This window comes from Debaryomyces hansenii, assembly GCF_000006445.2.
Source record: "Debaryomyces hansenii CBS767 chromosome C complete sequence".
Classification (NCBI taxonomy): Eukaryota; Fungi; Ascomycota; class Pichiomycetes; order Serinales; family Debaryomycetaceae; genus Debaryomyces; species Debaryomyces hansenii.
The window spans coordinates 29,087-43,095 of NC_006045.2; the positions used below are offsets into that span (position 1 = coordinate 29,087).

Here is a 14,009-nt window from a genome sequence, read left to right on the forward strand (position 1 = left end):
GCACAAGAATTTAATAAGGAAACCCATCCTGATTTAAACCTTGATGATTTAATGGTTCTGATTCCTAAAGTTGAACCGGGTGATATGGTATTTTGGCATTGCGATTTAATTCATGCTGCTGATTCGGTGCATATTGGAAAAGCTGATTCGTCGGTATTTTATACTCCATCGGTACCATTGTGTGGTGCCAACGTAGATTATGTTTTTCTTCAAAGGGAAGCGTTTTTAAGAGGATTGGCCGGTCCAGATTTCCCAAGTTTTCCTAACGGCCTAGCAGAAAAAGAACATATTGGTAGGGCAAAACTGGAAGATGTGGAACAAACTGGAGGAAGATCTGCATTGCAGGAATTTGGGTTGGAAAAATTTGACGAAGAGTCAGGGCATACAAAGGGAGCTAAGGTAGCTATAAGAAAGGCTAACGATTTGTTATTTTATTAATCACGTTACCAAATAACTATTCATAAGTCAACTTAGCATATACTCTTTTCTGGCCTTTAATCTTTTGAACTAAGGTTTCTATGCGGAAGAGTTACATAGTACATTTTTACCAAATAATTGAACATGTTAATGTCTTAAAAATTCGACTTTTCAAACTTACTGTCCTTAGTCACAATAGAAATTTTTTATTTTTGATATAGATGATTCTATAGTTATAAATAAAAGTACATCAATTAAATTTGAATGGAAAGAATAATACATCAGCAATATAAGTTACGCTTCCAGCAAAACTCCCAACAATTAGATAGAAGAGATAATTTCTATTCTAGTTGTCAAAACTTCCTTCAAAAACCTTAAATCGACCATCTCACCAATTTTTCTCTGAGATATTGTGACATTTTAATTTACCAAGATTTCAGTATCTTAATTATTGTTTTGATACCAAAAGAATATCCTCTTTTAATATGACACAAAAAACAGTTATGTGCCTTGGTAGCTCCTTCATTTCGATTTCATTATTCAATTATATACAGTTGTCCCTTATCTCTTGTGAACCTCAAGCTCGATAGCTGCTGCATAATAATCTACGGAGAAAATCCTAAATTCGGAATAATTAAGACGCCCCAATTTTAAATGATAAAGCAACTAATAAAATATCAAAATAATTAGAAGCATCCCTTAGATCTCCCTGACTAAATTGATATTTTCTTGTTCTGCGTAAGAGAGCAGTAACTACATATATATGATTAAGTTGTGGAATAAAAGCATTGAGGTATTCTCAACTGACAAGTTTATTGTAAATTGGGAACTTAAATATCACGTTGCAGACCTTACGAATTGGAAGTTTAGAAAGCAATTTTCCTGCACTCTATTACTTGGTTGCATGTTTTCCAGTGACAATAGCCCCTCAGTTAGGAGTCTGGTGCGTACGAAAGAATTATCTCTGAGTTTTCGGTTACAAAAACCTACCTGAATTAACCGAAACTCATTTTTTGATTGGGTTTGCAGTGCGCATTTAGATTGCCACCATTGAATGAAGATGAAGACAGACTACCGGTATATATATAATAAGCCTGTTAATTGCTTCATTTTTCAGCTGGGAATGCAGCTGCAAGAAATATCTAAGCTTTAGATGTCATTCGTTTCTATCCAAGTATTTTTGGGAATATCTCTTATTAAATGCAGTTGTGCGTATAGCTGGTATGTTGGAAGATGACAAACTGACGATTATGTTCCCAATTTTGGTGTTTCTGAATTTTCTAGCTGTTAATATTAACGTATCAGCTATTAACTGGAAATACTACTAATGATAATAATTCTAAGTACCTTTAAATGGAAACAGTTATCAATTTTTAGTTATTTTATTTAGTTTGGTAGTAAATTTATATCTTTAATATGAAGTAGATCCTTACGATATTCAATACCTGATACTCAAGATTCAAAACATGAAGCTATTACTATACCCATATGTTCAATTGAATTAACAATGCAGATCGTTAGACATAAGTGAAAATGAGATATATTTGCGAATTTCATAATAAGACTAAGGACGGGCTGCCGATTTGAGCTACTTTAAAATACAAATTAATTTTTATTGTGATCCTCACTCAAAATCTTCAATATTGAGGGAGGGATACTTAATTAGGTAAACCGGTAGATAGGAAGGAATACAAAATACATTACGAGACTGGCCTTTTCTATTTTATTTCCAATGTATTTAAGAGATACCGATAGTACCTCTTTTCAATGTTTTAGGTATACTCATTATCCAAATCTAACATTTGATAAAAAACATTACTATGGCTCAAAATCACTCAGTTGAAAATTCTCAATCTAACCCTAGCTTTCGTGTTTATGACATTAATAAATCAAAGGTAAAGGGAGCTGGTGACATATCATCGGCTTTTTCAACATTTGGAAACTCTGTTATCAAGGGCCTTCCAGAAGTATATGCCCAAATTAAGAAAGATTTAGTGTGCAACCCAGAAGAGCTTACAGCTAGTTGGTTGAGATTGAAAAGCTCTTTACGAGAAGAAATCAAAGAGATCAAGGAGCTTGGACACAATGGGATTCCATCGGTTGAGATTTTTGACCTTCAGAACCTAAGTGAGAACGATAGAAAGAAAATTTTAAAAAGGGGTGCATTCTTAATCAAGAATGTGATTCCAAAAGAAGAGGCTAAAGCTCTCAAGGCTGGAGTGTTGGACTATGTAAAAAGAAATCCTTGTACAACTGGCTTTCCCAAGGAGGATCCTGTTGTATTTGAGTTGAATTGGTCAAAGGAGCAATTAAATGCCCGCTCACATCCAAGCTTGAGGAGAGCCACCAACTTTGCAAATAAATTATGGCATGTATCATCAGACTCTAAAGTCTGTCTCGATCAAAATATTTCGTATGCTGACAGGTTGTCTATCAGAAATCCAGGTGATACTTTGTTCTCACTCGGACCTCATGCAGACGGTGGATCCTTGGAAAGATGGGAAGATCCAGAATACAGTAAATGTTATGAACCCATTTTTGAAGGTCGTTGGGAAGATCACGAACCTTATGATGCTACTCATAGAATTGGTGCAAATATGAATTTACATGAATCTATTGGGAACTGCAGTATATTCAGAACATTTCGGGCATTCTTGAGTCTCTCTGAAACTGAACCAATAAAGGAGGAATGAAATTCGCTCCATCTGTCAAACTTGTCACTGCGTATTACATGTTGAAACCATTTTTTGATCAAAATGATCAACTTAGGTTCGACTCAAATATTAATGGTGGCTTCCCAGGTAAAGGGTTGGAATTTAGCGATGAAACTCATCCTGAATTAAACCTTAAATCTATTATGGTTCCTCCACCTAAAATTGAGCCAGGTGACATGCTTTTCTGTCATTGTGATTTAATACATTTGGTAGATCCGATTCATACTGGCCAGAGTGATACATCAGTATTTTATATACCTTCTTCTCCATTGTGCGATCTCAATGTTGAATATGCGTTCTGTCAAAGAGAGGCATTTTTAAAAGGTTTAACCGGTCCAGACTTTCCAGGTTTTCCATATGGGACAGCAGAAACCAAACACAAGGATAGAGGGACTTCATTAGATGTTGAAGAATACGGTGGTAAAAATGCTTTACAAGAGTTCACTTTAGAAAAGTTTGATGAAAAAGTCGAATATTCTACAGGAGCAAAAAAGGCTATACGTGCAGCAAATGAATTATTGTTCTACTAGGTTCCCTATAGTTTTATATTATCAATTTATGTTTTTATATTGTGAAGCTTGGAGGAACTAATGTGGTTAGTTTACTAATCGTAGACCTTCCAGAGGCTTGGATTCGAAGTGGTACATAATCCAATTACTACTTTTATAAAGCGTTACTAACTGAAGTACATAAACCTTCTTGACACATATAACTCGGTAATTAGTTCAACTTTCTTTGCAGCTTCTAATCCTGTGCAGAATATACCGTAAATGTTTTTACACTGGAAATCATTGGAATATCTTTGAAATATGTTTTATGTTAAGCATGTGATGAACATATAAATTATAGGTATTATATTGTTAAGCTTTGTTTATTTGTTTTGATTTAATAGTACCATGACGTCATGGTACTCTGAAAATTAAACAAAAACCAGTTTTCAATTATAATATGGGGTTGAACAATTATCACGCAGTTGCAGGGTATAACACCTTAACTGTGGGAAAAACTCGCAATCTTGAATGGGATAGTCCGTTTTTACATCATTTTTGTCGACTACTTAACTTTTGCTTTTAAAAATTTACTTTATTAAATCTTTACTCTTTACTTTTGCCCTAACTAGCTCGCATGCAATCAAGATCCCATATATTTGCGTTGGTAATTTCCGGGTGCATCACACGGATATCTGCATTAAAATCACCACCGTTCCAACCGTTCAAACAGAATGATGCCATCTGCCTTTTATTAGCCTCTTGCACACTATTGTCACATGGTTCTGAAAACATACTACCTGTCCCTTTAGTATAACACTTCTTTTTGCCGGAAGTAGTCCATGTGGCTACAGCACATGTCCAGTTTAATCCATCTACCTCGACCCAATTAATGTAGCCCTTACATTCTGGGCCTGATGAACCAATTATCATATCTGCTATCGCTGTCCCCAAATATGCAAAGCCGGTAATGTTATTCATGAAGGAAGCTTTAGTGTCATACCAGTTCTCTATTAACCATACATGAGCGGTCCCTGATCTATACTTGGTTACAAAACTATACTTTAGCCTCGTCGCTGTTACCCATACTGGTAGATCAGCCGCTCTCTGTACCACACCTGTTGCGTCAGCACTGTAATTAGTCAAGATTCTATCAAAATCTTCGAACCCAAATGCTAGATCATTAAAATTCTCATTTTTTTTCTTACTGTTAACCGCATTAATAAATTCCTGAGATATTTCTAACTGATTAAATAATGTATCTGGCATTCTATTACCATTACCGGACCGTAGATATTCATGTGCTTCTGACGGTATGTTACTTATTAATATGGTCACTTTAGCAGTTGAGTTATGTTTTTCTAACCCGGCCTTCAAGGGGAATGTCTCAGTTAACCCTACGCTGAGACATAACAAAAATAACCCGACGAATGATTTTAACATTATGATTATCTTTGACAGATTTTCAGGTGATATGTCTATTGTAGAATACACGGGCGAAATTGAACCAATTATCTTCAGTGATAATTTCTCATAAAAAGTCGTATGAGGAGGTTAGCAGACTATGTAACAAAGTTATGTATTTTATTTTTGTTAGAGGGGAGTGTACCAGCTTTTTATTTTATTCTCGAAAATAGTGCTTTCATACATTCTAACAACCTTAGCAGCGTGACAGGCTTTTACAAGCGCGACTTCACATGGATAATTAGCTGTAACCTGCAATTTACAAGAATTTTATCAATTTCGGTTAACCGGGGCGGCAAGCTCAGGATATAGAAGAGCGTGATGATAATCATCGATAACTCGGTATGTGCGGCTGGAAAGCGACGCATGTCATTGCCAAATAGCGCAAGCAACTGGCGCTTATGCCTCGAATACTGCGGGACGTCAATGCACTAGGTGAACGAAGCCATGCCGTCGTTGAGGAGTGAATCGTCCACCGAGTACTTCAACCTCTCAATATTCTACCATGAGATTATTTAATCATAATCACTAATTCTAATATTTCCTGTCACAAACATCACAATTTCTTCGTTATTCCACCCATATATCTTCCTCTTTTATCAATAACATTATATACACTTTTCATAAATACATATATTATCCTATTCATCTCTTCCCATTTAAATATCCATTCCAGAAGCCTCCTCATATAATTTTTAAAATATTATATGATATTATTAAAAGAACATGTTTAACAATTATGAACCTTTATATAAAATATTGCATTACTCCAGTGTAATAGTAGATCCGTAGAACTTAACATAAACTGTGCCGCTACATTGACTATATGTAGAGGTGTAGATTTGACGTCTATCGCACCATCGCAGTCGTAGTCATATTTGATGACGCACTTATGACGTAAACTATAACTTGAGTTTGCGTTTCCTGTTAAATGCATGGTTATGAATATTGTTGTAGAAATATTTTTAGTTACATGCATAACTGTCAATCATGTTTTTTCTTCGCTTATTTGGCTTCTTGTCAATTACGAAAATGAATCATGTCGATAATCCGGTTTTTATTCACCGTCGATATGGGTATCTTATACTTTCAGCCCAAAAAGCTTTAAGTTATAGTTTCAGTTCTAGTTCTCCCTTTGTCTTACTAAACCTAAAGATGGTCTTGTTATCATAAACAAATCATATAAATATTTGACCCGGAGGGGAAGATAATTGTGAGGTATTAGATATTATGAATACGACACGAAATATACGGAACCTTTCGGGATTTTTTGATAGTATTATCGGTTTAGAAAAAAAAACCACATATCTTCTACAAAACTGTTCGCAATTAATAAATTTTTGTTTAATTTTTTCCAAGGCTTTTTATTTTCGGTTTACTACAGTACTAATTGTGAATGTATAGCTTAAGAATGTCAATATCTACAATAAGACCCCAAGAGATGCTCTTAAAGACAAGACATAAACACAAACTCTTCTGCATTTTCTCAGCATTGGTGTTAAGTTTTATCATCGCCAATCTATACTTCGAACAAGCATACAATTATGTTTCAGGAAATACTGAAAATAACAAAGTAACATCACTTGATAAGCAATATTCATCTATAACAAGTGGTGAGTCTTCTGATCTTGTTGAGAAATTGTCACATAAATTTTGGAACCATACTTTCACCATCATGAATAATAATGGATTAGATTTTAATAGCAATGAAATAGAAGGTGTCATTCATTACAATGATAAATCAGAACAAGATTTAAAGACGTCTTCCAAAGATGGCTTGCTTTCTAAAGCAAAAATTTCTAAAGAAACGTTTAAGGAATTCAAACAGAAGCATGATTCATTATTGAATGAATTACCGCCAGTGATATCTGAATCAACATACAAGCCGAACTCTAGCGGAATAATTTATGTTGGGGGAGGTAAGTATTCATGGTTGTCATATATTTCACTTTTGGGGTTAAGAGAAACAGGATCAAAACTTCCTGTTGAAATCATGCTACCGACAATTAATGACTATGAGAAAGAATTAGAATTTTGCGATGTATTACTTCCAAAACTCAATGCTTCATGTGTTGTTATTCCGAATTCCTTAGGATCATCAGTTCTGCTGTTCTGGTCTAATAAATTTAGGAGTTATCAATTCAAATCCTTGGCATTAATGACGACCTCTTTCCAGAATGTATTGTTATTAGATTCTGATAATATTGTGATTGAAAATCCAGATACATTCTTTGAAAGTAAATTATTCAAGGAATATGGTATGATAACCTGGCCCGATTATTGGGAAAGGACAATTTCACCACTTTTTTACAACATATCAGGCGTTAAAGTTAACGAAAGAAGAAGAATCAGATACAACCGTCTCCCGTTGCAAGTTTCACTTGAAGATAATCTTACAGAGAAAGAGTCCAAAGAAGTTCCTTATCATGATTTAGATGGAACAGTACCAGATTTGTCAACTGAATCTGGCCAATTATTTATTAACAAGGCAACTCATGGAAGAACGTTATTATTATCATTATATTATAACATATACGGGCCTAACTTGTACTACAAACTATTTTCATTGGGCGAAAAAGGAGAAGGTGACAAAGACACTTTTGCGGCTGCAGCGACAGTTTTGAAACAAACTTTCTATCAATTGAAGTCTTCAATAAAGGCTATTGGTCATTTCGACAGTGATGTCCATTTTCAAGGAAAAGCTATGGCACAAAAAAATCCCGTTGTCGACAATGAAATATTCCAGGATACGGTATTAAACACTTTTGATAATAATAAAAAAGCATTAGAAAAACCTTTGAATGAGAAGATTACAGAAAGGAAACAAATTATTGAAGAATATTTCAATTCTAACAATAACAATCCAATATTCGCAATGCATTGTCACTATCCAAAGTTAGATCCTTCAGACTTGATGAAGAGAAAAGATATTTATGACGAAGAAAGGATGCAACTACACTATAGGATGTATAATAATTTTACATTCAAAAGGATGGGTCAAGATGAACAAATTGATTTTGAATTAAGACAATGGCAAAATATGCACAAAAGTTTATGCGAAGATAACTTGTATTTCGAGCATTTTAACAACACAAATAGAAAAGAGCTATGCGAATTTATCAACAACCAAGTAAGATGGTTGTCCCAAGGAACTAAACTGTTATAAACCAAGAGTCAGCGTTAAGAAATTTTACACCAGGAAAAGCCTTGTATCAGGGAGTATTGATAAATGTTAATCCCATGAAATGTTAATCCCATGAAATATGATAGTGTTTCATTTATTTTCAAACTGAGCTATCCTTTCTCTTCTTTTTCTTTTACTTTCTTATATATTTTAAATTATCTGCACACTAATAGATTATCTCAAAATTTATCATTCATGCCTACTATACTATAGAAATATAACTCACCAGCTAGGGATCCTTGTATGTTAGTACCCCATTCTATCCCATTAAGTATTTATTAAGGATTCGTTACCTATCCAGTCAACCAGGTTCCCAGTATTTGGCCCATCACCAATCCCTTCACCCTAATTCCGACAGCCTCATGGACTTATTGATGAAACTTATGGCTGCATGGATTTATTCTTCATGGCCCTCTTGTTGCAGATAGATTTATGAGGATGTCTCTGACCTTCAAGTTCGTTTCTCCATTCTCATTTTTCTCGGTTACGGCGTTTTCTTGTTTTCCACATAGACATCACGCCACAAATATCATGTACACTACCATGATGAAACTCACTAAGGTCAACCAGATCATGATAGCCTTAATAGCTCTCTGAGTTGTTCTTATTATATTATTGCTGCAATGATATTTTGATTTCTTCATTTTCCTCGCCTCTTTCTAGATCTGTAAATATTGGAGTATTAAGCATATTCCAACTTATTGACTCATTATGAGATTCCAAGAAAGAAATATCCTTTTTCCAGTTTGAAATCTATTATGGTAAAATTATGAAACCTCTTATGGAAACCTGGAAAGTTACTCTTTAGTTCTTTTGTGGGAAATAGCGATTTTTAAATTTTTTACCTCGCGTCTGATTGAATACAATAATATCATGCATATAATGCATACATAATAATTCGATGATATCTTCATGCTCCATGATATCATGCAATTCCAAAACAAGTAAAATAAAAGGTTTATTAATAGCAAATAAATCTGAAGTCGTATATACAACTAAGTCTCAAGTAACATATATAGAAATTATATTCTTTTGAATAGCTTGTAAGTGGGTTTTTTAGTTCTGCTATTGAACTAACAACAAACAACAACAAATCAAATTATATTCGACAATTGGCTGCCACTTTAAGTGTTGACGTTAAATAAAAGACTTTAATCATATCGTTTTAGCGCTTATCTGCATTCTCATAAGTTCAAAGTCAAGATGAACTATTACGAAGAACTGTAGGACGAGTAAATTGCCATTTTGCGTCATCTCGTATTGAAAATACCTTTTGATTAAAATTATACAGGATCGGAGCAATAAGTTCAGATAAAGCTATAATAATAATAGTGTCCTTCATGAAGTTACGCAAAAGGTTGTGGTATTGAAAAGAGAGAATGCAAAGAGCTGTCAAGTGTAACTTTCTCAAAATTATAATACTCTACTGATTCTATTAAAAAAAATTGTCCATTGATGGACGAGTAACTATGTACCTCTTTTCGCGTTAATTGAATTCATTACTACCTAGGTTTGATATACTCCAAATAGACGAAAATTTTTCTTTTCCAAGTAATTGTCGGACGACCCGGATTAATTCTGAATTAAAGGTTTTATGATCGTTACCATAATCTAGATAAATTTTGCATTACGTCATTTAATAATAGGTTCCATAAACTTGAAATAGACTGTGCCGATAAATGCACGGCTGTTTGCCGAAAACGAAAAAGAAACTTGAAGATAAATAATTTGAGATGATGTCAAATGTATAATCGCGTATTTCTTGTTCAAAATCATGTAATGTGATTGTTATATATGCTAAACAAAATGCAGACTGCACATTCCGTATGGACTCGGACATATCGTACCCATAGGCAGGATATAAGTATTTAAATGATGAATGTTAATTGACTAAATGGTATGACGATCCAACATAGCGTAACCTCCAAGACGTAGTGTGCGACACATCAGAAACAACAAATTGCAAGTTATAGTTGTGTCAAATAACAAAAAATTAGGATTTTACATTCGCATTTTACGACGTTGTATTTTATCCATCATATAGGTTTGCACTCTTTAATTTTCGAGTTTCAAGTTGGAAATTCATGTGTTGTGGAGTTGAATGGTCACAATATGAAAAGCAGAAGTGCATTCGAAAATATTTTAGTGGAAGCTCATCAACAAATAAGATAGATAAAATATTTCAACAGACCGAACAACCATAAAGGACTTCGTTCCTAATGTGCGGTTATATGCTTGACTAAAATTCTTCGATAACGTAATACAGTCTTACCTTCTTTTTTTTTATACCAGTTTGCAAACATTTACGTCATTGAACCCGCGACATTGCACCTAAACGAGTGTGCACCTTAACTATGGGAAAAACACGCTAACTCCAAGTGCAGGGGATAGTTCGAAGCCAGTTAACATCACTACACTTTGCGATAGTTTGATAATACCTTTCATATATATCTTGTGAAGAAAGGGGTCAAATGTCATATTCGCCTTAGACTAAAACAGGTGTAAGGATATTCTAATATTTATAGATAGCGCAATACTTGAGGCGTAAAAAGAATTAACGGTAAAAGATATAAAAGAAGACAACAAATTTAGGAGTCCTGTTATTCTACATATATACTGTAAAGGGTTCAGTGCTAGCAGAGTATCACGAATACTACTTCACCGTAAATGAATAATTAGTTGGGCTTCTCCGTGTACGTGGTAATGAACAGTCTTACATCCGTGAAATGGTTTGGAACACATAGCAAAACATCTCGAGGTCCGCGTTAACGTACTGAAGGAACAAGATGCACCGCTTGAGGATCTGACGCAATTCGTAATAATTATATTCAATCAAGCGCTTTTTCACTAGCTACATCCTCATCGTACATATTTCTTGCCATTAATAAGGTCTTTTCCCAATTAGTGAAGTCGTTAATTGACTTTTTATTCTTCTTGCAAGCTCGAAAAAAATTATTCATTATTCCGAAAAATCTATCCTTTACTGCGTCGATGTCGTCCATTTCATAATTCTTGTTGTTCACTCTAGCTTTTACTTGTCTATTGATGTCTGCAATAATTTCTTGCCAAACTTTTTCACCTTTATATGAACCTTTAATATATCTGAAAGGTCTCTTCTTAATCATATTAGTTACCAAAACCAGTTCGATTACTTCTTCCGATCCCTTTCTTAATTTGTAAAAGTGGCTACCTTGAAATCCAAATATTGACACTAAGTGTAAGAACAAATTATTATATGTTTGTTTTTCATATCCTTTTAATCAAGCGTATCCCTCATAAAAAATACAAGTGACACAGAAAATCATGAGTGGCTTGAAAGAAAGGTTAGCGTAAACATATTTCAATGTAGCCATGGTTGTTTATCTTATGAAATACGTTTTGGGAGGGAAAAAGTTTGAGCTACTATTTAAATTAAAATTTCGGATGAGTCTGTCCCAATCATTTGATTCCTGTATCTAAACGTTTAAAAGAACACTTCTGCTCCTTGCGAGCCATTTTTATTTCGTCGCAAACTTTACAAAGGCTCTTCCTAGACTTACAAAAAGTTTAAACTATGTCATATTTGGACAAAATTAGTTGGATACTTAAAGTGCTTATATCTTTTTATGTTATTCTTATTGCTGGTGAAATATTTCTTATTTATGATGATATTATTAAAGTCAGTTCAAGTATAGTCTTAGGTCAAATCTTCTTTGGACTAATTTTATCCTATGGTACTTTTACTTTCTAATTGATATTCGCCGCAAGAAAACTTTCGGAATTTCTAGTTTTAGAAACTATAGAAAAAAGACCATTTAGAGAATTACATTCAAACAAACAGGTTGAAATTTGGAATGATATCTCCTCTAGTTTTATTAGTAAGTGCAAGAAGTATACCCTATTTCGTTACCTGCCACTGCCAACCATCTACAATTTAGAGCTTAGTTTTGAAAGAAGCATGGCTTATATTGATAAAAAGTTAAACACAAAATATAAAGGTAAGACCGAAGATGAGATTAATGGAGCGGATGCTGTCCTTGTTACCGCCAAGAAAATTTACGATAAGGATACTAATGATCACTACAATGAAAACATTTTCAATAAAGATGACAACTGGAAATGGTATGGTACAACTTTACCATTACAATCACTGAGCCTACCAAATTCGAAGAACATGAAAAATGGGTTTCTATAACTAGAAAAGGACTCACAACTATCCTCAGTGTTTTATATTTTGCTTCATTATGGTTTGCGACCCAATAAAGATTGCAAGTTTTGAATAACTTGAAACTAATAACAAATTAATATTTTACAGCTATAATTGAATCATGGTTAGCTATCGAGAAGAACTTACGTATATATTTTTCGAATGTGAATAAAATTCAGCTTGTGCATCCCCCTATGTAAGTAAAGATAGAGTAGAGGCCTGATGCTTTAATTCCTATGAAGATTATTGAAAGTTTTCTGAGCGCTTATTATATATCTGAAACTGCTTCATAACTTGACACAAACCGAGTATATTCAAACTGTTCTTTCCTGACTTCGGTTAACAAACTATACTCCAAGGCAGAACTTAAAACTTTCGACTGCTGAGAATATCTCGTATCACGAGGAAGTTCTTTAAAGGGGATATTCTTCAACTTCTGGAGCCTCACAAACGCATCGTTATTGAGTTTTTTTACTGACTCATTCACCAGTTTGGCATTAAATTCTTCTAAGAGTTGTTCTGACATCTGTTATATGGGAGTTTCGCAGCGCGGCAGCTGTCAACCTTGTATACCGTAAATGTGTCAAGATATCCATTTAACAGAGGTGCAGGGTTTTGACAGTACTTTCTTTTGCCTAATTTTAAACTGAAGGTGTAGGGTTTTGACAGTACTTTCTTTTGCCTAATTTTAAATTGAAGGTGTAGGGTTGTATCTACAGATTAGAGTTATCTGGTAAACGATCATTTCATAAACATTTGAACCATAAATATTTAGAACATTAAATGACATTGCCGGATAGTCGTATGAGTATCATTTTTTAGTCCGAATAAGGCGGGCTCAATTTAAGCCCGATAACCATCACTATCAACGACTAGCTAATATCTTGTGTGCGACCTAACAAGAACTAACCTGATAATTGCAACACTTATAACACCACTAACTTTGGAAATATAATCTGAAAGTCTCCATATTTCAATATTAGAATTAGTGTATAATATTTTGACAAAATTTCAATGGAAAAAACTATTTATAATTTTTGTTCAATCTCGAAGATATTGGAATATTTTATAAATTAACTGATATTTGAAATGGCTACAACTTGACAAAAACAAGATTCTTACATTACACTATATTTTATCGTTATCGGGTAGTATTCTGCTTCTTATATACTAAATCCCAGCTTCAGAACATGCGTCGCCGCAGCGTAAGAAATGTTAATTGTATTGAAGCCTAATTATTAACATAGTAATTTTCTATTATCGCGCATATTTTGTGTAAGTCAACAGTATAGTTCTCATACATAACCTGCATTGAAATTTTCTTATTAAGAGTTCGAGATCTGCACTTACGCTCTTAGTGTAATAGAATTCGTTGCACCGCTTGAAGATCTCGCACCTCGCAAACTTATACTACGCTGGTTAACTATATTACATAAAACTATGTTTATTTTGGTTACGGAGGAGCCATGGCGTCATAGCTCCCTCAAAAGTAAACAACACTATGCTTCCAGTTTTTGTATGGGCTTTTGTCGCACTTCCACCCAATTGCAGGGTAT

The 14,009-nt window shown here is 34.0% G+C and overlaps 5 protein-coding genes across 5 annotated transcripts; 2 read left to right on the plus strand and 3 right to left on the minus strand. All coding sequences in view use genetic code 12, as the record gives it.

Moving 5' to 3' along the window:
* Positions 1 to 4,243: 4,243 nt before the first annotated feature.
* On the minus strand, positions 4,244 to 5,062 carry DEHA2C00308g (DEHA2C00308p; the record flags this gene model as incomplete). The annotated part of the gene is made up of 1 exon (XM_457696.1): positions 4,244 to 5,062. The coding sequence occupies one exon, from the start codon at positions 5,060 to 5,062 to the stop codon at positions 4,244 to 4,246; it is 819 nt and encodes a 272-aa protein (XP_457696.1).
* Positions 5,063 to 6,479: 1,417 nt separating this feature from the next.
* Positions 6,480 to 8,249, plus strand: DEHA2C00330g (DEHA2C00330p; the record flags this gene model as incomplete). The annotated part of the gene is made up of 1 exon (XM_457697.1): positions 6,480 to 8,249. The coding sequence occupies one exon, from the start codon at positions 6,480 to 6,482 to the stop codon at positions 8,247 to 8,249; it is 1,770 nt and encodes a 589-aa protein (XP_457697.2).
* Positions 8,250 to 11,095: 2,846 nt separating this feature from the next.
* On the minus strand, positions 11,096 to 11,392 carry DEHA2C00352g (DEHA2C00352p; the record flags this gene model as incomplete). The annotated part of the gene is made up of 1 exon (XM_457698.1): positions 11,096 to 11,392. The coding sequence occupies one exon, from the start codon at positions 11,390 to 11,392 to the stop codon at positions 11,096 to 11,098; it is 297 nt and encodes a 98-aa protein (XP_457698.1).
* Positions 11,393 to 12,204: 812 nt separating this feature from the next.
* DEHA2C00374g (DEHA2C00374p) lies at positions 12,205 to 12,441 on the plus strand (the record flags this gene model as incomplete). The annotated part of the gene is made up of 1 exon (XM_002770101.1): positions 12,205 to 12,441. The coding sequence occupies one exon, from the start codon at positions 12,205 to 12,207 to the stop codon at positions 12,439 to 12,441; it is 237 nt and encodes a 78-aa protein (XP_002770147.1).
* A 280-nt stretch (positions 12,442 to 12,721) lies between these two features.
* DEHA2C00396g (DEHA2C00396p) lies at positions 12,722 to 12,979 on the minus strand (the record flags this gene model as incomplete). Its single annotated transcript, XM_002770102.1, has 1 exon — positions 12,722 to 12,979. The coding sequence occupies one exon, from the start codon at positions 12,977 to 12,979 to the stop codon at positions 12,722 to 12,724; it is 258 nt and encodes an 85-aa protein (XP_002770148.1).
* Between the last annotated feature and the right edge of the window lie 1,030 nt (positions 12,980 to 14,009).